Source organism: Sus scrofa, chromosome 7 (assembly GCF_000003025.6).
Source record: "Sus scrofa isolate TJ Tabasco breed Duroc chromosome 7, Sscrofa11.1, whole genome shotgun sequence".
In the NCBI taxonomy this organism is placed as follows: Eukaryota; Metazoa; Chordata; class Mammalia; order Artiodactyla; family Suidae; genus Sus; species Sus scrofa.
The window spans coordinates 103,596,366-103,624,166 of NC_010449.5; the positions used below are offsets into that span (position 1 = coordinate 103,596,366).

A 27,801-nucleotide genomic window follows, 5' to 3' on the forward strand; every position below is an offset into this window, starting at 1 on the left:
CAGCATAACCAGCATATTTTCTCCCTGTAGACCAATCTAGATGCAAAGGCAAATTATAATCAGAATGTTGTTTAATGAACAGGATATCAGGGCAATGGGAGTTTGCTTCATGATACAATGTTTAAATGGCATCATGCTAATGGCAGTCTGGCATGTCCATCTACACATCAGGAATTTCATATAACAAGAGTGTTCCATTATCTTGGGTAGTGTTTGGATAGAGCTGAAACTGAAACATATCTTGCTAACTTTCTCCTTTGTCCACACTCATTTTCTGTTCAAATACTCCTTCCTGCAGTCAGGAGGCATCTCTTTAAATATAACGATAGCTTCATGAAGTCTTGCTCTCATCTAAGAGCCTTTCTGAAAAATTAACATCCTGGCTCTGAATAACTGATAATTTTATAGTTTTCTTACTAAAAAGCAACCTGTCAAGTCCCTACGTGAGGACACTTGGCTCTGTATTGTTGTTATGTACCTACCCAGCTATAATTCTTACCCTTCAAAGTCTATCCTTCAAGGCCCAGTCTTCTTTCTTTCCTGATCTCACAATATAAAATGTTCCCATTGTATGTTACGTATACCATAGGTTTTTTTTTAATGCATTACGTAATTTAATTATTAGGTTTTATACCTATCTCCCTTAATAAACTGCTAAGTTCAGGAGACCACAAAACATGTTTATAGTCAACTTTAAACTCCTTCGCCTTTGCTGAATAAGTGATTTAAACATATTTTGAAGACTCAAATTCAACACTGTAAAGATCATTTCATCAATTACCATGGAGATATATATACTCAAAGGCTACTGAGGTGTTCTAGGTTTCCTCTATACAAACAGGTCTCCAGACAAATATAGGCCTGTAGTATTCTCACTGATGTGATATTAATTAAGAAAATTCTCTATCGGGGTACTGACATACTTAGAGGACATCTATTCACATTCTAAATCCACACAAATCACAATGATGTTCTAATTTTTCTTTCTCTTTTCCCCCACAGCCATCTTTCTTTTCCACTATCACTTTTCTGTGCTCTTATTACTTATTAAAAAGAACACAAAATGACTTCCACATTTTGATATTCATAACAATATGTCAATATTGTCAGAAAGGCTCTGTAAGTTCAATTACTTCAGCAAAGACCAAAAATTTCATTATCTACTTCACTATCCTCTGAGAGTTAGCATGCCATGTCCAATCTCCCTTTGAAGCAAAAGGCTTAGAGCTATAAACTCACATGAACATTAGAGATCTGTGGGTCCAACTAGCTGTTCTTTAAGGAACCCCTTCTTTGACATTTCTGACAGATGGTCTTCCAGCCCCTACATGACCAGCTCAGGTTTCAAGGAAAAGAGTATTTGACAAAACTGCACAGTCTTTGCATTAGTCTAAGTACTATACTAAAAAATTAAAATAAAAGAATCCTCCACCCTACTAAATCCTCTAATGTTCCAGGTAAAGGTTCCTGTTCTTTTATTTAACTTTGTTTCAGCTACCACACCATACTGGTTCTCCATCCTTTCTGCATGTACTCCAAGATTTTTCATTTTGTACTTAAGCAATTGGAATTTGATTTATTCACTCATTCTACAATTTTTTTTTATGGAAGGCCTACTGTGGCAGGACATTCTTCTGAGTGGTAGGGATAGAGTAAGTGAGATAAGGCTACTACTCTCAGAGAGCCAACAGATTTCTCCACGAAATTTTAACACTTCTGTTCTTCTCACTTGAGAATATCAATTTGAACACTAATTATGGCACCCAAAGAATTAGCTGTTTCTTTCAGTTTCATGTTTCAGAAACAGCTCTACCAATGAAGCAAGCACAGCTAATTCTGTAGGAGGGTGTTAAACTGGCTGACATTAATTTGATCATTCATCTAACTTGGGGGTGTACAGGTTTATAAAAGTAGATGATAATATTTAGGTACATACTATTATGGCTATTCCCTGGTCTTCTAATGAAATCAAGAGGGAGCAATAATTCTACAAGATTAATAAAAAGCTATCATTGGGAGTTCCCGTCGTGGCGCAGTGGTTAACGAATCCGACTAGGAACCATGAGGTTGCAGGTTCAGTCCCTGCCCTTGCTCAGTGGGTTAAGGATCCGGCGTTGCCGTGAGCTGTGGTGTAGGTTGCAGACGCGGCTCGGATCCAGCGTTGCTATGGCTCTGGCGTAGGCCGGTGACTACAGCTCCGATTAGACCCCTAGCCTGGGAATCTCCATATGCCATGGCAGCGGCTTAAGAAATAGCAAAAAGACAAAAAAAAAAAAAAAAAAAAAAAGCTGTCATTGAAAACTGCAGCCCACCTACTTCTCAAGGCAGAGCCTCCTGCCTGCCCACTTGCACCTCTCACAAGCATCCTATTGTAATAAATCTATTTCTTGCCTAAAATAAGAAAAGAAAAAAAAAGCTACCATATATCTAGAGAACCAGAAGTAAGACAAGGTATTTCAGAGACTGTTTAGCGATATGGAAACAGTCTAACTTCAATATTTCACTGTAAATGGATACAGATGCTGGGGTCTTGGGAATATAAGGAGGGATAAGGGGTGTAGGAAAGATAAAGCTGACCATAGGAGTCTATAGGGAGTCTATATGATCCAAGAAAAAGGATATCCTAGATTATGACCAAGTTTGAGAAGGAACTACAGAAAACAAAACCAACTTTTAAATCTTACAAATGTGGAAACCAAAGTTCAGGCAAAGTAACCTGATTAAAGTCAAAGAGCCAACGACCCATAAACTGAGAGTCCCCTGACTCTCTTACTAGTGCTCTCTACTGAAATGCTAGGTTGAATTCTTAAAACTAGAATTCAGAAAGCCAGTGCGAAAATCTCAGAAAAGTTATCAGTTGGTCAGGTAGGGACTCACAATGCAGTCATAAAATAGAAAGAACAACTCAAAAAAATATTTCAAAACGCACACAATATCCTAAACTTTTCAGGGCTATACCTCTCCTCTACATTGGAGATGTACCTTGTATACATATAAAATCAGATTTTAGTTAAAAACTATAACTAATACCCTACTAAACAAGGTACAGTTCTACTATCAAGACAGCAAAGATTTCATGAAGTTTCCATTTCAGGAAAGAAAAGGCTAACACTGCTGACATTTGTATCCAAAGGGAAACAAAAACCATATTGCTCACAATGTTATCATACATATGTGCACATGTGCGCACACACACACACACACACACACACACACACACACACAAATTACAGGTTCATTGATTAAGCCTCTTAACAAAGGATAAGAAATGCTCCTCTAATTACGTTTGTGTTTCAGTATGCTCTTTACAACTCAGAACATTTACTTTCCCAAAGGCTGTAAAGATTACAAGGAGACATGATTTTAACAAAAAAAGAACAACTTTAATAAAACTAGAGCATGTCCAAAATGTTATCTTCTTGGTAAAAGCTTATGAAATTCCTTTAATGTCTTAAGATTCCAGAAAAACCACTTAATTTCCAATATGGTTATTACATAAAATGAAAACAGTTTTTCACACATCTTAAGAGAAACATTACAGCAAATAGAGCACAATCACACAATTAAAGAAATCATTAATATACAAAGTTAATGTTTTTCTTTTGCTGAAAACTAACTTGAATAAATGTGCAATATTTTAGCCTCAAGACAATCTATAATATAATGAGCAAGGGGTGGGGGAGAGATAGGGTAAAAGTAAAAAGAAATCAAACAATGTTAATTTAATGAAATTTAATCTAATACAGTGTAATTCAAACTTAGAAGCATGGCATGTTGAAACTATAGACCTGCACACATGACATAAAAAGTTTTGAAAAAGAATTTTCTGCAACTCAAGATAACTGTTATGCCTAAGCCTTAAATCCAGGACACTAACATTACAAGGCAAATTATTAAACCATCCTGGACAAAAAATTGGATCTGTCTGGAAGCCATTTATGTCACTCTCTAAAGAAGGCTCACATTACTTCTGCCAACAGAGTTGACTCAGCTGCAGGAAGTTAAGATACAATATGAAATGCCAACCAAGGCAGAAGCTGCAGCAAAACTGAAAAAGAAGGATCTACTATGGATATTATAGGAAATCTGAAAAGAGTTTATTCTGGAAAATTACTACACCGCAGTTCAAAGTGACTTGCAAAACAGCCAATAAATAAATAAATAAAGCATTAATTGCTATCACTTATAATTTTTTTTTTTTTTTTTGTCTTTTGTCTTTTTGTTGTTGTTGTTGTTGCTATTTCTTTGGGCCGCTCCCGCGGCATATGGAGGTTCCCAGGCTAGGGGTTGAATCGGAGCTGTAGCCACCGGCCTACGCCAGAGCCACAGCAACGCTGGATCCGAGCCGCGTCTGCAACCTACACCACAGCTCACGGCAACGCCGGATCCTTAACCCACTGAGCAAGGGCAGGGACCGAACCCGCAACCTCATGGTTCCTAGTCGGATTCGTTAACCACTGCGCCACGACGGGAACTCCACTTGTAATTATTTTTTCCAAACATTTCTTTAAAAAAAAAAAAAGATCTTGGAGTTCCCGTCATGGCGCAGTGGTTAATGAATCCGACTAGGAACCATGAGGTTGCGGGTTCGATCTCTCGCCTTGCTCAGCAGGTTAAGGATCCGGCGTCACCGTGAGCTGTGGTGTAGGTTGCAGACGCAGCTTGGATCCCCCGTTACTGTGGCTCTGGCGAAGGCCGGTGACTACAGCTCCGATTTGACCCCTAGCCTGGAAACATCCATATGCCGCGGGAAGTGGCCCTTGAGAAGACAAAAAGACAAAAAAAAAAAAAAAAAAAAAAAAAAAAACTTACATGATGGTAGATTTCTTAAATTCAAAGTACTCCTAGATATTAAACCCTTAGATTGGAATAAAAAAATAAAAAAATCACAAAGCAACAACAATTCTAAAATCAATAGTTCAGATCAGTTTGAAAAAGTCTCTGTGAATTCAATCTAAGCATATCCTTTGCCCTCTGAGAATCCAACACTATCGGGAATAAAAAAGACAAAGGAAAATCATAAATTGCACTGTTTTACTTGTTACAAAAGTCCAATAATATGCACCTCTTCCTCATCCACGTGAATATTACAATAGGTAACCTGAGTTCTTGGGAATTATAGGTGTTCCTTGTCTCTATTCCTGTGGCACTTCACACAAGCTTTTGCTGTGTGAAAACAAAAACACTAACTAGAAAAGATACATGCACCCCTATGTTCATCATAGCTTTATTTACAACAGACAAGATATGGAAACAATCTACATGCCCATCAACAGATAAGTGGATAAAAAAGATGTGTGTGTGTGTGTGCGCACATGTGTATATGTACACAAAATATAATACTTCTCAGCCATTTAAAGAAAAAAAAAGGATGAAACCTTGTTATTTACAACAATATGGATGGACCTTGAAGGTATTATGCTAAGTGAAACAAGTCAGGCAGAAAAAGGAAAAAACCTGATTTCATTCCTACATGGAATATAAAAAAACAAACAAAATAAATGAACAAGCAAAAGCAAACACACAGATTCAGAGAACAGAGTAGTAGTTAACACAGGGGTAAGGGAAGGGGGTAGGGCAAAATCGGTAAGGGGGACCCAAATGTAGGGCAACAGATGGTGTGCATGCTGCAGTGTATATAGAAGTAGAAATAAAAACCAATGTTACCTCAGTAAAAAGTAAATTAAAAAAAAAGAAAAAAAATCTCAGCACCTAATAGTGTCTCATATAGCAGTCAATTGATAAATCTTATTGGAACATAAATATCTTTTTACATTCCATTCATTCCACAAGTGTTTTATTTATTTATTTTTTGCCCTTTTTTGGTGTTGCTTTTTTTTTTTTTAGAGCCACACCCAAGGCATGTGGAGGCTGCCAGGCTAAGTGTCCAATTGGAGCTGTAACCACCAGCCTACGCCAGATCCACAGCAATGTGGGATCCGAGCCATGTCTGCAGCCTATACCACAGCTCAAGGCAATGCCAGATCCTTAACCCACTGAGCGAGGCCAGGGATCATGGATCAGGCCTCATGGATGCTAGTTGGGCTAGTTAACTGCTGAGCCATGATAGGAACTCCCCGCAGTGCTTTATTTTTGTTTTTAGTGTGTTCTGTACATGCAAAGCACAATAGACCCCAACTATATAACAATGGAAAAAAAACCCAAATCTCTTAAACCCAAATTACTTCTTATATTTCAGTAAGTTTGTTTTTGTAATATATTAGTAAAATCATTGAGGGCAAGTATCTTATCTGTAGCAGGTTATTATAACCATCAAGGCAAGTTGACATCTCAAAATTAAGAGCACTGCCAGTGTTAAGAAGTAATCAGACACAGAATGAATTTTAAGGATAGAGCCAATAAGACCTTCAATGAGTTACTCATAGGTCTACATGTGAGAAAATAGATAGTTCTTCATATATATTTAGTAAGCAAAAGAACACTGCAATTCTTACTAGAATATTAAAATCAAAATGCTACTGTTCTGTGAGTTAGATATACATTTCCTTCTCCTCTATAAGTAGATGTTTTATGCTATTTCCTTCAAAGGAGGGGAAGAAATTATGATTCATAGTTTGTAAGAGTAAGAACTAAGAGCATTAGTAAAACAGTAGTTGCTGAAAAAAGTAATGGCACAATTAGAAAACTGGATATACGATTTGACGCATGTTAAAACCTGAGTGTGGCTTTCCAAACTATAAACTGATCTTAGGCAGGCTTAGGAATCGTATCCATAACACAGAAGTCAAAAATGGAAATTCAGATTTAAACTTCTAAACCCATTTATGGAAAATCATCCTTGCCTCAGGCTTTTCAGTATCTTTTTTTAGGAGACTACCGAAGAAATACAAAGATCATTGGCAGCACAATCAAAAAGATGTTAGGATATGTATGATATATTCCTAGAAATTAACATTCCAAGCTGGAAACAAAACAGCTCTAAAGGGTATTTTATGCATTCATTAAGTTTTAGGATCATTTTGTAATTATTACATGTTTCTCTTACGTCAATGCCTGCAAATAGAAATAACATTAGTTACTTAAAATCAGCCACTTTTGATGAATTTCTATTTCTAAAACAAAATATGGACAAAGAAACAAACAACTAGAGTTTCAAATTATGCATTTGGAACGAACATTGTTTAATTTTCAAAAGAAAAAAATGCATCATTCATCTCCAGAAAAATGTTTATGAGCTTACAGTGTCTTTAAAACCATCAGGATATCTTCTTCTCCTCTTTCTTTTCCCTTTCGATGCTTAATCATGAACTTATTCATATGAAACAATATGGGGGGAAAAGGTTAAAAAGAAATTTACAAATAAAATAGCTCATATATATATATATGTAAGTACTTTCTAGTTATTGGTTTTTCCTAAAATTTACAGAATATTGCTTGTTCAACATTAAATGACAAAATGGATTGAGTCAATAACTTTAAACAGTGATGAAAAAAAAAAAAACCCTCAATGAAAACAAACCTGAACATTCATTTCATGTTCCCTTTAAGGGTCTAACAAAGCAAGCTAGGACTGCTTAATATCCAGCAAAGCACTAACTAACATGCAATAGAGAACTTTCACATGACCTATTTCTCTTGGCTTTACACGTCACAGCCAATTACAGGCACCATTACTTAGTCTAACTCCAACACTATGGGCAGCACTCACAGTTTCACAAGCAAATGAAATCAATCTAACAATACAGGATTTTAAAGGAAAGTGCCCAACAGGACTTTCTCAAAGGCTTGTAGCTATCAATCACTCAGCAAGTTAAAGACTAAATCCCTCAAAAATACCAAGTTCAAATCAGGAGTCATAAAGACATAAACTTTGACTTCCCTCCTTAAATTAATTTAAATTCAACCTCTTTAATTATAACTGGTCTTCGCCAATAGAAAAAGTTTGAAAATGGTTACACCACATTTGGGTTCCAGTCTGGAAAGCAGAGACCAAAAGTCCTGCTATACATCTTTCTGTCTTGCCCCTCTCTCTGCCACAGCTGAATGTACAACTGGCCTCACCTCACCCTCACCTCCACCCCAGTGCAGAGTCACTTGATCTTTGCATTCTAAACTTGTTTAACATCTGGCAGAGTGTTTCGTAGATGGTAAACACTCTGATGTTTCTATCAATTCCCTGTAAAAGTAAGGACTACTCTGGAGTTAACGACTATCAGGGATTTAATTAAAAGCACTTTATAAATGACAAATGCAAAATTAATAATTTACCTTTAATTTGACCATTTGATTGTTATTTTCATTGTTGTTATTTTTTGTTGTTGTTATTTTTAAGATGAGAGAAACCTGACAGGAAATTACTCAGAGTAACCTAGTTAGTGTTTAAAGTATCTGGTTTAAGTCCAAATAAATATGTGATAGCTACTGTTTTATTCTACTCACACAATTTAAAATAGACCGAGCACCAAAGAAAGAGCATAGTCTGTCTAAAAATGGCCTAAAGTGTAAACATTAAAATAAATACTAGAAGTCAACAGCTCATTTGCTTCTATTTCTTTCTCATACTTCCAGAAAAAAAAAAATTGAAATCAGAGAATTCTCCCTGCTACTATCAAAGAGTGCTTAGCAAAAAACGTGAAACTGTGATTCTGCAAAGTAGTCAACATAACAGACATCTGATAATCACATGTATATTTCCACATCGTGAAAAATGGCAATCCTAAACAGATGGTCACATTAGAAACAAAACACAAAATTAAACAACACTGATTCATTTTTTCCAGCTACAGATATCTTTTATGTGGAAATATCAGGCTTTAATTAGACTTTTCTAACAAAATCATTGATGACTACTATTCCAAAATTTTGTCAGACTAAAAAAAAAAAAAAAAAGAGAGAGAGGATATGTTAAACTGTTGAATATAATAATCCTAAATTTAAGTTCAACACTAAAAGTTCAATGAAAAGACACAAATGTGAGTCATTTTACTGGCAGTAAATAAAGGAAAAAATACAAGGAATCTTACTCATATCCTGTTTCCACCACTAGCTATGCAATGTTGGGCAAGTCACTATACTACACTCTCAAACTCAGTTTCCAGCATCTGTAAAAATGGGCATCACAATTACACTTGCAAATGTGAATTATAATTACCTTTTTTTTTAAAGAGACACATTTTGCATAAGAAAATTATTGCCTAAATGTCTTCATCCAACATGGTCATAGCTTTAAATATGCTGCTAGGTGTCACTTCAAAAATGATTTAAATAAAGGATTTCATGAGAAGGAACAAAAATACATTCCTACAAATCCTAGTCTATTCAACACTTAAGTTCCTGTGAACTGCCAACAGGCTTAGATGTCTCACAATTTGTCCCCTGTTTCATTGCAGCTATTCCCATCTCCCAAAATAACTAATAAGAGAAAAAGCCTTCTAAAGAAAATTCAGTCTAACTACAGAAATAAACAAGTATTATACGGGATAGCTAAGTATTGCAGAAACCTATATAATCTATATACTGGCCAATCTAAATACTAAAAGGTTATAGAAACCCTTTTGATTAGAAATCCCTTCAATCCATGAGGATCCATTTATCAAGATCACTGCATTGCTTAGATGGCAGAAATTTCTGAGATGTAAGTCATAGGCTTTGTTTCACTAAAAGCATATTTTTCCTGTTTTCTTGCTTTGATTTCCCCTAGTCTGGCCAACACACACACACACACACACACACACACACACACACACACACACACTCTTCACTCACAGAGAGAGAGAATGAATGTTTATGTGGATATATGTGTGTATACATATATATCCATAGGTTACCCATATTTCTTTATCTACATGTAAACATTACACATTTGTATACACAAATATCTCTTTATCAACAATATACTTATCAATTACCTACTGAGTGTCAGGCTCTGCGCCTGGTCTTGGGAATAGAAAAACGAGATTTGGTTCCTGTCTTCAAATTGCAAACATAATTACAAAACTGTCCACCTGTTTGGTTTACTTGCACACATGCCTTCAACATCATCTAGTTATAGAACTGCCAGCTCTTGTAACATCAGCACCTTCTTTGTGGACCCTCATCTCAAGTGATTCAACACAATCTGGCTCTAAACTTCCAATCAGTATAGTCCTAAAGTAAGTCTTACTCCCAGTTCCCAGGCCCTTAATCCTTTATTAGGTAATCAACCAATACTTGCTGATTGGTTTACCGCTTGGTTGAACCATTAATTGGTATCTATTTGGTAACATAACAATAACAAAATAATGGCAGCTGCTCAATGATAGCTTATCAGGTATCAGATACTCTGTCAAGCAGTTCATATACGTTTTTATAACTAATTCTGTAATAGAGGCATTATATTTAAGGATAATATAACTGAGTTTTAAGCAATTTGCCTTAAGCCACACAGCAAGCAAATGAGTTATACTCAAAGCTCTACCCATAGCCACTACTGCTACACTACCTCCCAAAGAGAAAGGACCCATCTGTAGGCGGCTTGACCCAAAGAAATTTTGATTCACAGCTAACTATACTAAAAGAACAGGTCAACACAAACAGCTAAGTCAATCAAAAGTATTTAACAATCATGTACACAAAAAAATTATTACAGAAAAGCATGACATAAGAACCAAACTGCAACATGTATCAAGACTGCAGGCTTAAATTTAGCAGCTTAAGCACATTTAATGATAAATTCAAACTAACTACATTTTATTTCCTTGATTTTATTAACTACTAGAAAGGTTAAAAATATGTAAAAAATACAGTGAATTCTGCAAAAAACAAAAAAAGGAAAATATGAGCAAGGCATTACGAAAATTCCTTCTGAGGTTTATGAAGAGTTTTATGATCCCCTCCACCCAGTGATAGTTCCTTCATCACATATATTAATTAACAACACTTGCCAAGTAGAGGTTTCACTTGGCCAAGTCTACAGTGCCTTATACTTTTATCCATATGTTAACAGTCTTTTTTATATTTGACTTCTAACACACTAGAATGCAAATCCTTTTAGGACCTTGGTAAAGAAACAAAGCAAATTTAAATATTTTGTCTTCTATTCTTAGTTGACTTTTTGCCACAAAAGTAGTGACTCTCTCTCTAAAAGCCCCTAGCATTCTACCCAATGCCTGCTATATAGGAGACACCCTGCAAAATGTACATATCTACTGACAGAAAAGCAGTAAGCCTGCTGGGGATGTTCCACGGCTGCCAATCTTCTTAAGCTTCTGTCTCAGCAACTGCAAAAATGAGCATAATAGCTTCGATTTCAAAAGTTACTATGAACATTAAAAGTGTCTTACACACAGTGACCACTTAACTCTCATATATATTTTTTGAACCTCAGTTTCTTCACAGGTTAAAAGAGATCAATAAAATCAAACCCAAAGAGTTTTGAGAATTAAATGAATACACATACATATTATCAGGTGGCACAAATACTCGACTTAGAGTAGGTCTTCAATAAGCCATAATTCCTTTCTTTGCTACCTTGCCTCTAAATGCCAATTTTAAGATCCAGAAGAAATTTAAAATCAAAAGTATTAGAAGGTTACTAGTTGGTTGAAAGAATAAAAATCACAGCATTCTAATAAATGTCTATGACTTTTTCTGGCACCAATACAACTCTCCTATGAAAGCCTGCAATTAGCATTTATTAATACATAAACTATGCTCTAGAAGAAATTCAAATAAGTATTTTAAATTACAATTCATTCACGTTTTTACCTTTTCTTCTAGTTGGTCCTTCAAGCACTGATATTTTAGCTTCAGTTTTTTGTTCTCATTTTCATTCTGGGTTAATTCCTCTGTCAGCCTGTCATACTGTGACTTCAACTTCTCTAGCTGACAACGCTGGACTTTAGCCATATTTTTATCTTCTAAGCTTTCTGCCTGAGGAAAAAAAAAGGAGAAAAGAGAAAGTCCACTGGCCACAGCCAAACTGTACACAAAACAAATTCCACATTGTATCAGTGGGCAATTATGTCAGAATTTTGCTACCTCTAAGCTTTTGCAAATACATGCAAAGGAAATGTTCTTTGCATGTGTTCAATCACTTGTTAGCACTCACTGAGCGCCTACTAAGAAGGGAAAAGTACTGTGCTAGGTACTGAAGATAACAGGCATGAACCGTAAAAGAGAGAGAGGCAAAAATCAATTTCGACAATAAATAAGAAGTGTTTAATAAAGGTGCAAGCAGGGGAACATACAACTCAAAGGTGGGACACTAACTGCTGAGAGGGAAGGGTTATTATAGAAATGTCCCTAAAAGGACACACTCTGGGATAATACTGCCTGTTCCATTTCCTCATCTATAAAAGGAGCTTAACAATATTCCTACACAAGCAACTTTGTTTAAAAAAAAGTGTCCTTTTTATACAATGTAATTATTAATACCACTCTTATGGAGCTAAAAAGATTATGAATCGTAGCAGCCAAAAAGCCACAAATAATATGAAAAAGAGTTTACCAGTCATTATTTTACTACCAATGGTGCAATAAACTACCTGGTTTTCATTCATTATATATAACCAGAATCAGCTTTAAAAGGGGGGGGGGGGCTAATCTGTGAATGGGATTCAATTAAGAATTTGCCAGGTGTGTGAACCTAGAGACTTCTAAAATAACATGTGAATAGTGACTATATGTTGTCGGGCGCTGCTATAAGACCTTTTTGTATAATTTTTCCTCATTTTGTCCTCATCGCAACCTGACTAGGAAGATACTGTAACTGTCTCCCTTTTTTTGAAACTGAAGCAGAATGACACTAGCAATTTACCCAAAAGTGTACAGCGAGTAATGCAGAGCCAGGGATTTGAACCAAGAATTCTCTCTACTGTGCATGCTTTTAACTACTCTGATTCACTGCCTTTAAAATGTATGTATAATCATAAGGTTTTCAAAACCAGCTGGGTGCAACCTGCAATGGTAACTAGTCACACCAGCTCAGAGACTTTCAGGAATCAAATGTGTTTAACAGTTCCTAACTCTGTCGTCTCCAGTGATGTTATTTGATAGCTTGAAATCAGCCAAGCGGAGAGTTTCTACACCACTGAACTTGGCAAATGCTACAAATCAGGGTTCCCCCCCTTTACCCCTGGAGAATCTATTGTAAAACTTTTACCAGCACACTAATGCCTAACTTTGATGAAGAAAAATTACTTCTTGTTTTGATTTTATTTTTACATTCACATTTCATTTTAGGGTTTACATAGTGCTTTTAGGGTTTACGCATAAAAACCCTGTCAAAGAGAAAGACGTTATTGTTTCCATTTTACTGATAAGGTATAAAAAAGTTAGGTAGCTTGACCAAGATCATATGGCCAGCAAAGAGCAAAAATATAGAATTCTCCTCTTGGTCTGTCAATTCCAATAAAGGGTCTACAAAATGATTTCTGTTGAAATCATCAAGAGGTGATAACCCAACATCCTTCAAATATTAAAAGCAGCTAGAATATTTCATTAAAATGTTAAATTTAAAGATAAGCACGAGAAGCGTAGGTCTAAATGGGGAAAAATATAATTTGTGCAGAGAAAAAAATATATGGGTATATATTAGCACTTATCAGACCCAGAAAAAGATAAATAACAGTGAAGCCAAAAGATGAAGGAATATAACACTTACAGAGCTATTTATCTAATGCCCTCTCATACATAACTCAGTATACTAAATCTTTGATGATGACAATTAACAACTCTTTTTAATTCATATAAATAAATCAAAAGTACAGGACTATATTAGTAAAATAGCATGAAGTGGAGTCGTTCCTTTGGGTAACTTATTCCATTTAAAAGGTTAAGTGTGGAGTTCCCATCATGGCACAGCAGAATCGAATCCAACTAGGAACCATGAGGTTGTGGGTTCGATCTCTGGTCTTGCTCAATAGGTTAAGGATCCAGTGTTGCTGTGAGCTGTGGTGTATAGGTTACAGACGCAGCTTGGATCTGGCATTGCTGTGGCTGTGGCGTAGGTGGGCAGCTGTAGTTTCAATTAGACCTCTAGCCTGGGAACCTCCATATGCCATGGATGTGGCCATAAATAAATAAAGAATAAATAAATAGAAAGTGCTGGGCTCTCATGATCTCTGGTTCATTAAGCTGATACTCTGCTTTTGCACTACATTAAACAGTGACTGAAACATTCCTCCCCATTTAAGCCTCCCAAATTAAAAAAAAAAAACCAACTAAATTTTTCAGAGAATCTACAGAATTGTTCTAAACCATATCTTCCCTATATATAAGTAATTTCTTAAAGCTTTATTGTCACCTCACTATACATGAATACAAAGTACTTGCTAAAGAAAGGATGAGCAAATCAACTTTCCCACATTACAGAGAGAAATCCAAACCAGAAAGATTACAAAGCAGGTCAGGACCAAATCCTCTGACTTCTAGCTTTCTAAACATTCCAACCCAGTGTCCACAGACCATGTTCTCCATGTCTCGAATATAATGCTAGACACCATAAGAGGAAACAAAAATGGCTAAGACCTGCTGCCTGCCCATCTGGAGACAGATGAACACACAACAAATAAAGCAGGATAAGGCAATCTAAGCATGCTGTTCTGGTGGCACCAACAAACAGCTATGCAAACAAAAAGCATCAAGAGATTTATCCCAACCTCAGTTGAGATGTATTCCAACTTCAGAGTCCATACAAGAAGTGAAAAATTAATTGGGCCTTGGAAAATTAGGCAGTATTTTTCCTTCTGCAGACTGAGGGAAAAGACAATCCCAATGAAGAGCAAGCAGTGAAAAGGATGTGTGGGAAATGGGTGTGTATTTGTATGAGCACAGTTGGGGAGCACAAAAGGTTACAAATGTGAACAGCTCAGGTGGGACCGTATCATGAGACTTTGTTTCAGAGAAAGTAATGGTTTTTGAAGATTTGTGAGCAAGAAGTAACATACTCTGGCCATTATTTTGAAAAAGGCAATCAATCTGGTGGTATCTGAAGGTTGAAAGGGAGAAGCTGGGGGTAGAAAAGGAAACTAAGAGGGAGAAGGGAGGCTACTCAGAGCTGTGTCTCCATACTCCAAATCAGCAGTTTGCATCCTGCAATTTACCATGACACATGATATGCTGTTCAAATGTCAGTGCATCCAAGAGTAAATGCAGCTTCTGACAAGCAGGCTGTGCCTCGTGACTTCATTGCCCTCTCAAGAAAGCATATTACAATGTGCAAATGGTATTCTTATACAGGTGATCTTAGGTATGTAATAACTTATTAAAGGATTACTGTCTCCTCTGAAACTCCTGCTTCACACAACCTAAATAGTGGTGATGAGAGGCAAAATATATAGGTCAGAAATAGTGAGAAGAAAAGGAGTGGGTAGTTTCAACCACATTCCCAAGAAAACTGCAAGTTCCTTGAAAGAACTATTTCTCAAGCCATGACCTAACAAATCATTACTTACTCATCCTCTTGCTAACATCCCACCTTCCTTCGAGATTTACACTATTCCTCATTGACTCTGCCTCCCTTGGTGGCAGCAGGTGACCTCTTCACTGAGGTTTTTGCCATGTGATCAATTAATGCCTTCACAACAGCATCATAAATACCCAAATATCTATCCCACAAACTAACATCAAAGTTATTTGACCTATTCTATTCCAACTACATTCACCCTCATTCCACATAGGCAACCCACTGCATTACCACTCCTTGGACCTTAACTCTGAAAATGTCAACTCTAATATAAGAATTCCAACCAAATTAGCAATCTGTGATCACAGATTCCTTTCCTTCCACTCTGTCATCCCTTGCGCATGATACTTTTTTCAAGAGCAGCCACGTGGCAGTACATTATGTGCTCCCAGACTGGCCTCATGCAGTTTATACTGGCCTCATGCAGTTTATACAGCAGTCTTCGCCACCATAAATAACTTACTTCACTGTTGCTCTGTTCTTCTTCAAGGGAAGAAAGAGAGTATCAGACAAGATTCACATCAGCAATCCTAGTCCATCCTGGCCAATTTATGCAAGCTTACTTTTCTTTCAAAACCTTCAGTGAAAGATATACCTTTGCCTCCTACTAAATTCTACCCACTCTGTTTTTGATCCAGCCCCTCACATCTCCTCATGGACCTTCTCCACCCATCTGTGACCAATGGAATGAACAGTTCTTCAGTTCTTGTAGCCTGTCTGCCACATTGACAGTCCTGACTATACCTTTCATAAAATGTCCTGCAGGGCTTCGAAGCTACCATTCTCCTCTGGTTCTCCCCCCTACTTCACACATCGTCCTTAATTTTTATTTGCTAGAAATTCTCCATTCTTCTCTTAAACACTGGAGTGATTTAGAATTTCATCTTCTTTCTCCTTACATAATGTCATCCAAAATCCTATGATTTCAACTACCAACAATGGATTATTGTCTCCCAAACATTTAACTTTAATCTCAACTACCTCCTCAACTTCTAACCCCTTATGTACAAAATTGTTCTACCTGGACTTTTACAGTTAGGCTTAAGGTCCCTTCTACCTCACTCAACACACACAAAAAAACAACAAAAAAAAACCTGCTACAAATCTGCTATTCTGTCTATATTATCCATCTTTACAAATAGCCTCATTATCCAACTACTCACTCAAATCTATTCCTAGTCAACCTTGATTCTAAACCTTCTCCAGTACCACAATGTGGTTAGGAAATCAAGATAAGCACTTGATTATCTGAGTTCAAACCCTGTCTCTACTACTCTACAGCTGTAGGACCTTGGGCAGGTTACTTAACTTTCTATGTCTCACCAGAGAAAAATTAGTACCATATAATCTGCAGGGATGATATGGGTATTAAGTGAGTAACACGTGTAAAGTTCTTACAGTAATAAAACCAGCACAGACTAAATGCTGAAAAAGGTCTGCTAGTATTATTATTGTTGTCACAGCCAATCAATTTATGATATGTATTTTATTTATTCTCTTTATGATAAGCTCGCCTCCATATCTCTGGTGTTACTTTTATTTATGTCTTCATCAACTCTGAAAAACTACTCTGCCATATTTCACCAATATCAAGACATATTTTTTCATATTTTACCTTCTGTCTTAGGATATTGTCTTACAGGTGATATAGCAAGTCATGTCTTCATAGGCAGTATTTTTTTTTCTTAGTTGCACACAACAATGATGCATCTTTCAATTGATGGGTGTCTTAGGTTCCATGAAATAAAGGCCTCTTATCTATTCTTTCAGCCTCAATTCTGCTCTGCCCACCCCATTTAAATGATCTCAAATCTGCTACTGCCAGTCATACATATAGCAGTGGAGAAGAATTCATAAAACAGCTGAACACATTCTATAAATGGCAACTATTTCAAATAATTTCTTCTTTTATCATAAACATTTTTATGGTAAACGCATTTCAAGGAATTTTGAGAAAAAAAATTATAATTAATCTTCAAAGATTTAAATCCCTGTATTCACCTATTCAACAGATATTTATAATGTTCCAGGAACTGGGTACTAGGGATATAGCTGTAAACAAAAGGAAATCAAATCCCAATCCTCATAGAGTTTTCATATTAGTAAAGGGAGAAAAAATAAATAATGTGGAATCTATACCATATGATGATGAGTACTATGGAGAAAAACTAAAGCAGGAAGGAGGGACAGATTTACCACACTCCTGACAATCATGTTGTGAAATGATTCTCCTGCATGGTGATAAGTGCTACCATCATTAGATTCTAGAAGTATTTCCCCAAATGCAAGATCTCAGTTATCCATTTACCCAGGCTACTCTGATTTGGAAAAGAAGGGGTAAATGTCAAAAAGCCTTGCGTTTACCAAATCCATAGGCTGATCCACTTTAGTTACCATACTAATAAGGACCACAGTTATAGCTCCTACGGCCTTGACAAGTCTTTGCTTTTTATATTTTAGGAGATCATAAATGCTGAATGAGGGCATGTTTCAGGTCCACAACTTACTGCCACCTCTGTCTTTCTTAAACTCCCCAAATAGCTAAATGTTCTTTTTAAAGGGCTTCAGTGCTCTGAAATAGGTGCTCCCAGGTGGCTGCTATAACTCATTTCAACCTGGCCGAAGAGCATGAATAAGCCTCTTTATTGTTAGTTTTATCTTTCCTTCAGTGCCTGGGAATACAGATTGATCTCTAAAAGTTTATGCTTTGTTAACTTCATGAGCCACCAGAAAATTTCCTCTAGTATCATCAGGATAATTCAGCGCAGGTACCTTCAGTGTCCTAATATGACTCTCAGCCTCACTCTTTTCTTTCTTGAAGTGCTTCATCAGCTCCTGGATATTTTGTTCATGTTTACTTTTTACACTCTGCAGTGAGGATGTGAGATCTTCCAGCTCCCTCTGGTGAACATCTCTTTCTAGCTTTAACTGTGTGATGATTGTAGCTGTTTCTTCATCTTTAGATTTTGCCTGTGTCTTGAGGTCAGAAAGGTTCTTAAGAACCTCTTTCCTGGCTTTCTGTTCCTCCGACAATTTATTTGCAAGATCTGCCCGAATGGCACTCAAGTCTTTGATGGCCTCCTGCATCTCAAGAAGTTGAGCTTTGTCCTTGGCCTGGCTCTTCTTTAGCTCTGCAATTTCTTCCTCCAGGTGAGCTTTGTCAACTTTCATCTGGCTTTGAATCTTACTCTGCTTTTTCAATTCACCTTCCAGCCTATGGATGGTATCCAGGGAATCCTTGACTTCTAGTTCAAGGTCAGCTTGATGAGACTTAACATCATTTAGCTTCTGCTCCTTACAGTGAAGCTCCTCCTCTTGAAGGGCACGCTTGGTTAACACATCATTCAATTCTTTTCGAAGATTCTCTATTTGTTGTAATGCTGCATAAAGCTGGCTTTTCAATTCATCCTTTTCTTTTAGAATCTATCAAGTTAGGGACAGAAAACAAAAATTACTGTAAAATTCACCACAGACACTGCCAGAAGACAAAATAAAGTTTCTTCTCCACAAGGAAAAGAAAAATTTATCAAATAATACCTTGTTTTTCTAGTTTTTAATGAAAAATACTTTTGGGGCCAGAAAAAGGAAGAAAAATACAATTACTCTGAGGTAGCACCATACTGAAACACATTTCAGATTTTTGTCCCAAAACATATCAATCCAAGATCATAAATAATTATTTAAATATAAGATAAAATTGAGCAAATGAATGGGGGGAAAAATGCCATTTAAGGATGGGGGAGGGAGTGGGATGGACAGGGAGTTTGGGGTTGGTGGTACATACTATAACATTTGGAATAGATGGGCAAAGGGCTCCTACTGTACAGCACAGGGAACTGGTGTGATTGGGTCACTTGGCTGTACAACAGAAACTGAAGAAATATTGTAAATCAACTATATTTTAATAACAAAAGATAAAGCTGTAAAAAATAAACAAAAATATTCCATTTATATTTTACCAGAGGTTGAAATAATACTATTAGTTAAAATAACGATTTGCATTTCAATGGCCCTTTTTAAAAGGAGAAACCTCAAAAAGATACGGAAGACAATATAGGGAAGCATGTAAATACAATTATGGTACAATCAGTCATTATTAATCAAATAACCTCCATAGTACCAAGAAACACCGGTCTATAACAGGGAATCCTAAGTCCCACAAAGGTAGAAATGAGATTAATTTAAGATTAAGAGAGGTTGGGAAGGAACTCATGAGAAAAGTCAAAGGACCAGAAGGCCAACGGCCTCTGCCAGCCTCTTTAGGTCTTTAGGTGGTTAGGGCTTCGATGAGGTATGAAGGCCAAGAACTAGCCCTCTAATCCTCACCACTCATTAATGCAAATGAAAAAGCCAGGAGCTAAGGAAGCTGAAACTGCCCCCCCCCGCCCCCAACATCAGCACCAAGACCATCTCTGTACTTGTTTACTGATGCCTGCTATGGCTTAAACCCAGAAAAGAAATTAAGATTCTCATTTTAGAATTAGAAATAATGAGTTAAAATGCAAATACTTTCAAGGCATTTTTACACTTTACATTTTATACTTCAGCGTGAAACAATTCATGATAAAATGTAATGAGTCGATCACGCCAAAAAAAGTTTCCTCAAATCCCTCTCAGTTTAACAGGGAAAAACAGCATGAAGCTACCAGAAGAAATAATAAAAGGTGGTGATTAAGCAGTTGAGTTCTCATCAGAGAGAACTGAATTTGATTCTCAGTCCAGTTCAAAAGCAGTTTTATGTCCTTGAGGAAATTATCTTTATAATGACAGTAATAATAGCTACTTCATAGGGTTGCAATGAAGACTTATGGAAAAGATGGGAGGGGGAATTTAAGTTCAAGGAGAAATTAGGATCTTGGGGAGGTATTTACGCAAGATAGTGATCAAAACTGTGAAAAGAGGGGATACATGTCACTGGATTGAAAAGACTGGAACACAGAAGAAAGAGTTCACTTTAGAAAAGATTTTAAGGCAGGAAAATGGCGAGAAATGAAGATAAGCCTAAGGGTGGATGTATTATTTTTCTATTGCAATGTAACAAATTCCAACAAACTCTCTGTCTTAAAAAAATACCCATTTATTATCTCACTGTTTTCAAAGGTTGTAAGTCCTGACAAGGCATTCTGCCTAGGATCTCCTAAGGCTAAAATCAAGACATCAGCTAAACTGGACTCTTATCTGGGGTCTTTGGGGAAGAATCCACTTTCAAGTTCACTCTAGGTATTAGCAAAATTTAGTTCTATGCACCTAGGACTTGGGTTCCTGTTTCCTTGCTAGCTTTGGCCCAGGGTTTTTCTGAGCTTGTAAAGGCCACCCATACTCCTTGGCTCATGGACTCCTCTGTCTCTGGAGCCAGTAACACCACACCAAATCCTTCCTGTGTTTTGAATCCCTCTGACTTCCTTTTTTCCCAACAGCCAGAGCAATGCATCTGCTTTTAAGGGCTCTATCCAGCTAATCTCCTTATCTTAAAATCAGTTGTGCCATATATCATATCATAATCATAGGAGTAAGAGTTCATCATATTCACAGGGTCCAAGAATTAGGTTGAGACATCTTTGGGAAGTCACTCTATTTACCACACTAAAGAAAACAAAAACTGATAGAATCCAGTCCTGGCTGAAAAGGTAATGTGGGAGGGACATTAGAATGAAGGGAAGTGACTTTAATATAGTGATTAATGTTTGGAAGAGAAAACATAGAGACCCCTTACCCTAAGTTAGGAGACTTCCATGTAGCCTTAAAGATAAAAATCATATTTTCAAAACGAAGTTCTAGCGAGTAAAATGTCTTTGCAAAATACTATAAGTTGGTTTAAACAGCAAGAATATTTATTTTTCTCACATGACGGACAGACCAGAGATGGGGTGGTTTAAGATGAGTCCTCCAAAGATCAGGCTCTGCTACTTCACAACTCTGCTGGTTTTGCCCTCAGCTCCAGTGTTCCAGGCATTACCTCAATTCATGATAAAAGTGACAGCTTTAGGGTAGTCAGTCACAGACTATGTTGGTCAGGTTCAGAATTTTGTTGGTAATACAGATACTAAAAACTAAGTAAGTTCTGTCTGTTTGCTTTTGGTTAATGCTTGGCTAGTAGCCATAGCCCCAAACTTTTATCTAGACAGTGTCTCTGAGTCTGAAAATGTCAGTGTCCTAACCACCACTTATACATCCTGGACATTCCCATGGGCCCTCAATTGAATAGTCCTTATCCTGAGAGAAGTCAATACAATGGACATGGGTCCCCTTAGTCTGGCCAGGAATGCTTAAGCAGTAGTACTGAAAGGAGCTTTCTTTTTACCTCACTTGTATTTCTGCTAAGTTTCCTACCTCCCTCTCTGGCTTGGACTAACTTCGGCATGGATAGATAATTTGGCTTTTCCAACCCTGAAAGACTTCAAATTATCAGAATCAGTACATCTGGATAACACATTGAAGATTTTCAGTAAACACCTCCCCCCGCCCGGCCCCCGCAAAAAAAATCTTGTTCTCTGCTTTGAGACAGACCGGATTCAACCTGTACGTGTCTTTCTCTTCTAGGACTTTTTTTGAAACCTGCAGTAAGTACACAAGACTCTGACATCCTAGTTTTGCTACTAGTCATGTCTGAAGCACAGAATCAATATCCCAAGGTATGACTTCTGATGGTTTGCTCAACTACTTCCAATATAACAGCATAGTAAGGTTTTCCAATTTTCCCTTTAGAAAAGTATGAGCCTCCCTGTTCTCACCCCTCTTCTCAACCTAGTCAATCCTACATTTTAGGTTAACTTTTAGCTCCTTACTCCTAGAATTAATATTTCACATCAGCTTGAATTTCTTCTGCTGAGAATAAGAGAAAACTTCTATTCAAGTTGGTTTAAACTACAAAGTAATTTACTATCACTCCAGGCAGAACTGCTCTAGACACAGTCTGTCAAAGCTCTAGGCCCACCTTTCTGCTTTTCTCTCAGCAATATCCTTCCTCTGAGTAAGGCTTCATTCTCTGGACCATAGCAAGACAGCTTCAGCCATTTCTGGTACCCCAGCCAAATACAACAATATTCAGGGAAGGAAAACATTTCCCTTCTATTCTATCTTTTTTTAGGAGTGAGTAAACGTTTACCAGAAGCCGGCCAACAGACTTCATATCATTCTTCATTGATTAGAAGAGGGCTGTATGTCTAGTAATTGGCCTGCATTAATTTTTTTTAACAGAATTGGCACTCTAAGAGCCAATTCCATGCAAGTTTTGCTAATACTACTCAAGAGCAAGAATAGAAAAAGTGAAGAGTTGGATTCCAGATTGAAGATTAGTAAAATGCGTGAGGTAGAAACAAGAAATTGAAGGTGCTGGTAAACATGTCGTCATCAGAGTAGCTATTCATGAAGTCCAGTCTGACAGGGAAAAACTGATTCCAGGAAATGGCTGGTCAACCAAAGGAATGTGGAAAGATCAAAATCAAATGGCAATGGTTAAAAAAGGAAAAGAGAATAAAAGAAATGTGTACAATCGCAAATCAAAATTTCAGAACTAAAGATTTGAACACAGATTGATGTTACAGATGATGACAAATTTTAGCCACAGAAATTAGTTGCAGAGTGACTTGAAGGTCACTGTAAAGTAGGAAACCAGTGAAGTATAAGGCTACAGAGTTCAATGGGTTGTTGACTTGAACTATGAGATCACCAAAGATAATGGCAAGAATTACATGTGATGAAACAGGCTGAGGAGAAGCCAGGTGTGAAAACCCTTGAGAAATGTGGAGGTGTAATGGAAAAATAAGTAGCAGTCAGGAACAATGGGAAGACAATGTTCTAACCAAACAAACACTGCTCCCGTCGAAGAAGAGTTATAAAGGAAGACTATGAAATAAGGATTGAAAATGGCTGTGTGAAGCCAAAAGAATGATGCTGCCTAAAACCACGGTGGTTATAGGAACAAGAACCAACTCCTCAAAGGCCTGAATACCAAGTATATATAGTTTTTTTGAATTAACTAAAAGGTAAACAAGACAATTTTACAAAGAAAAAAAAATTCTTTCCACATGTGAGAGAACATGCAGAAAGACTGCTAGATTGTACTAATATGTCAGTACTCTAGTCTTTCTTAAATCACATATAACAGATCTGCATACACATTAAAAAACTATGCACTTAGCAGCATTCCTTCTTACTTTTCAACCATTAAGAAATTCAAATTTTAAAAGACATTATACACAACATATAGCTCTTTTATCTCCCTCAGTATGAAGGCAATACACAGAAGGAAAAGATGGCAGTTTAAGATTTTTGAGGCCAAATATTATTAAGCAAAAAGCTCAATACCTGGACAAGCCAATTACTCTGCCAATTCAACAAGAAAAGCAAGACAAAATAAAACCTAGGAATTGTTCCCATTATCCATGTTAAAAAAAATATATGAATTTGGAAACATTCAGAAGAGCATACACGATAATCACAATCCAATTTCAAATTTTTCCTTTATCATTTTCAAAGCATATATAAAAACCAATACTTCAAAAAACACTTTTAAAAGGCAAAAATATCACAATTTATGATTATTTATATCAACAGAATTTTAGGTCTTCCATTATGCATTCATCTTCATATCTCCAAAGAATATCATGATTCTCTGATGTAAACAACCACGCCATGGTCATGGCTCAGTGGTAATAAACCCAACTAGTATCCATGAGCACATGGGTTCAATCCCTTAACTCAGTTGCTGTAAGTTGCGGTGTAGGTTGTAGATTCAGCTTAGATCTGGTGTTGCTGTGGCTGTGGTGTAGGCCAGCAGCTACAGCTCACATTTGACCCCTAGCCTTGGAACTTCCATATGCACATGTGCAGCCCCCTCCAAAACAAACAAAAACAAAACAAAACAAAACCAAAAAAAACAACCATGCCATTGTCTTTTGAGGAGAGTATACATTTTGACCTTTTCGTTTTTTTCCTGCAATGACATGCTGTTTGTTTGATAGTAATGAAGCAGTTTTATAATATGATATATATCTGATAATCTTACCAAGATTCAAAAATGTAAAAAGCAGGAAAAATAAATAAATCGGAGCAATTTTTAAGAGAATAAAAGCCTCTGGACTCCTTATGAATTTTTAACTGGCACATCTTGAAGCAGAAAACAAATAAAGCTGGAAGAAAAATGGAAGCATAGAACTATTTTGAAAATGCAGATTGCATCTGTTGAGCATATAAAATGGCTCAACAAGGCTACTTATTAAACAATTAATTCATTCGTTAAGCTATAATGTGTTTTATTTGTAAGCCAGTATCCTTTTTATTTGAACATATACTTCCAAATACACCCTGGAGTCACTTTCAGAAAATAATTAGTCCTAACAAACAAAAAAGGAGTAGGCAGTATTACTAATGTCTTAAAGCTATCTGTGATTTTATTAAAAATTAAACAGTCTTTAGAGGTATTATTCAATAATATATTAAAAAATATCCTTTTTCCAAAATTATTTACTATGTATTTCCACATCACAGACTTACTGGACACTTGAATTTGCAGTGAAATATCTGTTACCCTTTCTTCCTTGATTAACCATTGCTCTAACTGTGACATGCTGCATTAATTTTTAAGGCTTTCAAAGTGGAAATTACAATGCCTGCTGTGATAATTGTAATACTACCCTAACTGTGGCAATCACTTTAAAACTACTTCTTTGCTTATCATTAGCAATGCTAAGTGATAAAAATAATTTTATCAAGAGTATTCTGGGAAATGACTATTTAACAATTTTTAATATTCTGAAAGGCTCAATCTAAGAAAACTCTCAGCACCATGGATTAGGATACTGTCTGATGACAGGGACCCTTCTAATTTCCTCTAATTAAGTAAAATTCCCAGATGGTTCTCAATCAATTAATCCCTCCAACCACTCTAATCTCTAGCTACCTCACTTATAGCCAGGTTCCTTGAAGTTATTGCCAAACCAGGCTGATAACAGAATAATCAAGGTAGAACAATTTCAAATCAATTCAGATGCAAGCCAGAAAGCTCTAGAACTGCTTTACCTTTACCTTGGGACGACCAGTCACCCAGTAAGCGTCAGATGGGTTAAAGTGAAAAGCACTCCACAGTGAGTGCAGTGATCACTTCCTCCATCTTCTATACGTCCAAGAAATTTGTATGTAAAAACTAAAGCATCTTCTGGACAACTGATCTGTCATGAAATAAGCATCTGTCACTCTTAAGTGCTGACAATTGATTTTATAAATATAATTGCCCTACATTTTGCTTACTTTTGAAAGAAAGTCAACTTATCCAAATGATTATTTTTCTGGAATGTGCAGAGTTCTTGACAAGTGACAAATGGCAAAGCAGAAGTGATAAACCAAGTCTATACATGGATATAAATCAATCATGACTTTCCTGCTTATTATCTTACAAACATCTGGGTTTAATTCAATGCAGAGATACAGTTGAGAATCAACATAGGAGCTTAAAATCCATTTAAAGTGATACAATAGAAAAGATGATGTGAAATGCATACATAGATCAGTGAAATACTTTTTGTTGCTATCAAAGAAGCGCAAAGTCTTAAAGAGGCTTAGAATCTGACAATACCGCTCAGTGAGATTATCAAATGTCACTCACTTAACTCAACTTACAGTTGCTGCCAGAAAAAAAGTCCAGTAGAAACTATTGCATTTTAAATGCTTCTTTCTAACCAATACTTAAGTTAAAATACACAAAAAAATGAAATTTTCAAATACATGCATTGGAGGATACAGCAATGCTAAGGAAGATTTTGTGATTTCCTTCCATTTGGATACTAAAGAATAATTTCAATTTAGGGAATTAAAATTTAAAGTGTAGGAGGGGAGTGGATCTATTTTAAGTACCTACTCTGAAAAGCTACAGAATGTTAAACTATTAAGAAGGCTTTTACAAGATTAAAAAAATGAAATTACTTTTTACCTCGAAATAGTCAAGACAAAGACTCTTTCATCAAGAATACCTTATTCTACGAACAATATGGCACTGAGGTGTTTGTTCAAAGGACAAATGAATAAATGGTTGGTCATAGCAAAAATCACTCATTGGGCATTTGGCTTTTATACCTGATTATTCTTCTCTGCCAGTTGATCAAGAGTTTCAGATTGTTTCTCCAGTGCTCGCTCTAACTTCTTGTGCTTAAGCTTCCACTGCCTAATAGACTCCTGAGCTTTCACCTTCAGCTCTTCTCTCCTTTTCTCTGCCTCCTGTCTCAGGGCCTCTGACTGCTGGAACTCCGTGAGGTACTGCTCAGCCTGCTTGGTTGCATCCTCAGCATGTTGAGTCAGCTTTGAGATCTGGAGGTCAGCTCGCTTACGTCTGGCGTCACACGTCTCAAAGTGACTCTGGATCTCCTTCAATTCATCCAACATCTGTAGTTGCTGTTTTTCCTTGTTCTCTAATTCACATGTTAAATTCTAGGAATAAAGCAAGTGAAATATCAGGAACTCATTCTTGACAAAATTGGATGTGTATCATCAAAGAAGAATCATTAATATCAACCAAATTAGCAATCAATCTAGAAATACAATTTAGGAGTTCCCATTGTGGCTCAGTGATTAATGAATCCAACTAGGAACCATGAGGTTGCGGGTTTGATCCCTGGCCTGGTTCAGGATCTGGCCTTGAGCTATGGTGCAGGTTGCAGATGTGGCTCGGATCTGGTGTTGCTGTGGCTGTGGTGTAGGGCGGCGGCTACAGCTCTGATTAGACCCCTAGCCTGAGAACCTCCATATAGCACGGGAGCGGCCCTAGAAAACACACACACACACACACAAAAAAAAAGAAAAAGAAAAAGAAATACAATCCATTTCCATGTATTTTATGATTACATTAATTGAGAATAAATTTTTATAAAAATATTTTCTTCTGTAGACTATTTCATATCCAGAAAGGGAAAAATACAGTTTTGTTTTGTTTTGTTTTCATGTGACTCTCACTAAAATAGAAGGCCTTGTAAATGAGAAAAACCATGTGCATTACTTTAGTAAGAACCTCATGTTTTTTACAATTTGAGGAAATGTCAGTGTTTTAAAATTTGTCAGATTATCACAAGCAATCATGTGTAATCATGTGTAATGCTTCACTTTCTGGCAACACATAAGATTTTGCTATAATAAAATAAAAATCTGTAACAAAAAATGAGCACTAGTGGTAGAAACATCTGTAGAGATAACAATATAATGTGAAATATGTGAAAGTCTATTTAAAAAACCCTCAATAAAGGATTTATAGATAAGTTATTTCCAGCTAAATCAACCAAATTTTATAAGCTAATGATCTTATTTCAAGCTTACATAAATCACTGCAGGGTAGATTTTCAAATAAACTTAAGTTTACGTGGAATACTTACCTAATCAAGAAAAGGACCTGGACTCTTAAAATCTAGTTT

At 36.5% G+C, this 27,801-nt stretch overlaps 1 protein-coding gene across 14 annotated transcripts in view; it reads right to left on the reverse strand.

The window, feature by feature from the left end:
• The window catches only part of CEP128 (centrosomal protein 128), a 414,346-nt gene that overhangs the window by 250,388 nt on the left and 136,157 nt on the right, over nucleotides 1-27,801 (reverse strand). For 13 of the 14 annotated variants that reach the window (XM_021099567.1, XM_021099565.1, XM_021099569.1 and 10 more), the window contains 3 exons: nucleotides 26,477-26,827; nucleotides 18,179-18,829; nucleotides 11,707-11,871 (listed from right to left, as the gene is read on the reverse strand). In XM_021099567.1, the coding sequence (XP_020955226.1) occupies nucleotides 11,707-11,871; nucleotides 18,179-18,829; nucleotides 26,477-26,827 (1,167 nt within the window). The remainder of the gene's footprint in view (nucleotides 1-11,706; nucleotides 11,872-18,178; nucleotides 18,830-26,476; nucleotides 26,828-27,801) is intronic. The other variant, XM_021099574.1, reaches the window with a different exon arrangement.